This window comes from Eurypyga helias, unplaced genomic scaffold (assembly GCF_000690775.1).
Source record: "Eurypyga helias isolate BGI_N326 unplaced genomic scaffold, ASM69077v1 scaffold9192, whole genome shotgun sequence".
Classification (NCBI taxonomy): Eukaryota; Metazoa; Chordata; class Aves; order Eurypygiformes; family Eurypygidae; genus Eurypyga; species Eurypyga helias.
Genome location: NW_010236619.1, coordinates 79,940 through 82,382, shown reverse-complemented (window position 1 = coordinate 82,382; position 2,443 = coordinate 79,940). Strand labels below are relative to the sequence as shown.

General features: G+C 59.8%; 1 protein-coding gene across 1 annotated transcript in view; it reads right to left on the bottom strand.

The window, feature by feature from the left end:
- Positions 1–224: 224 nt before the first annotated feature.
- Positions 225–2,443, bottom strand: part of PTPRF (protein tyrosine phosphatase, receptor type, F) — a 76,623-nt gene continuing 74,404 nt past the window's right edge. Inside the window, exons 26-29 of the mRNA XM_010147160.1 lie at positions 2,253–2,378; positions 1,461–1,615; positions 741–876; positions 225–637 (exon numbers count right to left, since the gene is read on the bottom strand). Coding sequence (XP_010145462.1) covers positions 569–637; positions 741–876; positions 1,461–1,615; positions 2,253–2,378 — 486 coding nt within the window. The 3' untranslated portion in view covers positions 225–568. The remainder of the gene's footprint in view (positions 638–740; positions 877–1,460; positions 1,616–2,252; positions 2,379–2,443) is intronic.

Here is a 2,443-nt window from a genome sequence, read left to right as displayed (position 1 = left end):
GGAGCCGGGCAGGAACCACAAGCCAGCTGCTGCGAATTACCAAGGAAGCTGCACTAAAATGGGCAGAACCAGCAGTGACTGGGCTGAAATAAACACAGGGCAGTAAAAAATGTAAAAGCAAAAGGAAAATAAAAAAAAACCAACCCCAACTCCCAAAGGTTTGGCGGGTCCAGTTCTGCCTGGGCAAAACAGTAAGACTTGCAAAAAAATAAAAAATAAAGAGAGAGGAGATTATAAAAACCACTAGTAACTATTTTACATGTTTAAAAAAAAGATCCCATTCCACCCACCTAAAGCCTCGCTGTGAAATGCAGTCGCGTGAGAGGGCGAGAGATGCACATGAGCAGAAATTCAGCCAGAGACTGGAAATGCTTTTGGAGTCGGATTCCCTCGCTTGGCGCCGGGGCGAGGTTCCTAAATGCCGTGGTCAGAAACTGGTTGGCGTGGAGGTCTGCTGCCCGGGCAGCTCCTCCGTCTGTACAGAAGGACTGAGGAATGGGCGGCTCTGGCTCAGAGGGACCCGTCTCCACTCCCGGACATCCCCACCGCGACTGGAGGAAAGCACTAGTTACGTTGCATAGTGGTCGAAGCTGCCGAGATACTCCAGTGCCGCCCTGTAGCACAGCTGGTACTGGTCCTGCAAGGCACCGCAGGGACGGAGCGTGAGAACTGGGCACCCCAGGACTCCCCTCGCTTCTCCCACAGATCTCCCACCGCCCCGGGGAGGAGGGGACGCTCACCTCTGTCTGCACCATGGCTGGCCGCTGCGTCCGCAAGGTCTTCACCGTCTGGAACATGTCCACCACCCCCTCGTAGCGCATCCTCTCCAGCACGATGCTGAGCGTGATAAACACGCCTGTGCGCCCCACCCCAGCGCTGCGTAGAGGGAGCAAGAGGTGCCGTTAGAGACCCGCCAGCCCCCGGGGAAGCTCTGCAGAGCTCCTAGGAGTTGGGCAAGCTCATGGAGCATGGGGACATGCTCACTGGGAGCCGGGAGAGGCCACAGGGACATTGCCAGACATGCCTTCTCAGCGCCATGGCGCCCACCGATTCTGCCTCGCCTCTGGGCCGGGCTGCTGCAGCACCCTGCCCTGCCCCAGGACTCTTCCAAGGATCAGTATCCCCAGGGCGCTGGGTTAATCCAGTCACCCAGCAGAAAGGCTGCAATGGCACCCGTGGGTGTTGCTGCTCCCTTGTCCCCTGCCTGCCCCCTGCCAGTGACACGCAGGAGAGGCAGGAGGGCAGGGGAGCTGGCCACTACCGGGGTAAGTGGGGGATGTGTTTAAGAGACGGGTGGATGAGGTGCTGAGAGATATGGTTTAGTGGTGGACAGATACGGTTGGACTGGATGATCTCTAAGGTCTTTTCCAACCCAGTGATTCTATGATTCTGTGAAGTGACGTAGGGGACATCTCCGAGGGCTGATGAAGGCAGAGGTGGGTGCTCATCTGTCCACTCACCTGCAGTGCACCGTGATGGGCCCGTCCTGCCCAAACTGCTCCTTGGTCTTGTGCACCTGCCCGATGAAGTCGATGAAGCCCTCTCCCGTCTTTGGCACTCCCTGCTCAGGCCAGTCTGTAAACTGGAACTGGCGGATGGTCCGTGACTGGCCGTCCTGCGGGGACAGGGGTGTGAGACGTGAACCATGGGTGAGGGGACAGCTAGAGGGGCTGATCTCGCTCCCCTCAGCGCTGATGCTGCCGACTGGCTCTCAGAGCCTCGGGCCTAGCCCAGGTGAGAGCGTGCACAGGCTGTGGATGAGCCCAGGCAGACCTTTCGCTGAGTGTTTGGGGCCTGTCTCTGCTCTCCCTCATTCACCCCAGGGCTGAGCAGTGCTTTGGGCCCTTGCAGGGTCTGCTGGGCTGGCGCCCTGGTCTGTTTGGGGCCCAGCTCCACTGCAAGACGACGTTTACTGTCACACAGGGGTCCTGTGCCCAGTCAGGTGCTGCACACAGTGACTCCAGGTGCTGGGGAGCGCGTGTTAAATGCTCGCCCAAGTGCGCGGCGCAGGCAGGGCAGGGTCTGGTGCTGACAGCGATCCCTGAGCTGCTCTCCAGGGCTGACGCAGCCGGCGAGGAAGAACTTGTGGTGAGAGGAGCAGCAGGTGCGGGGCAGGAGCCCCTTCTGCCTGCAGTGCAAGGCAGCTCCTTGCTTTCCAGTTCCTTAGGAGTTGCTGCAGGCTCCCTTTGCTGGCCTGGGCAGGGCAGAGGCACGGGAGGCAGGGGAGCTGGGGAGCCCGCAGTTGCACTCACCCTGGCATCCGTCCCCTTGAAATCCCGGAGGATGTACTGCGGCATGTTGTACTCTGCCATGGGGTCCACCACGAAGTACTGGTACCGGGCGGAGCGCTCCGCGGGCCAGTACTGATGGCACTTCTCCTACGGAGGAGAAGCAGGGTGAGACATTAGCATGAGCTGCTGCTCCTCCCTCCCGCTCCCTGGAA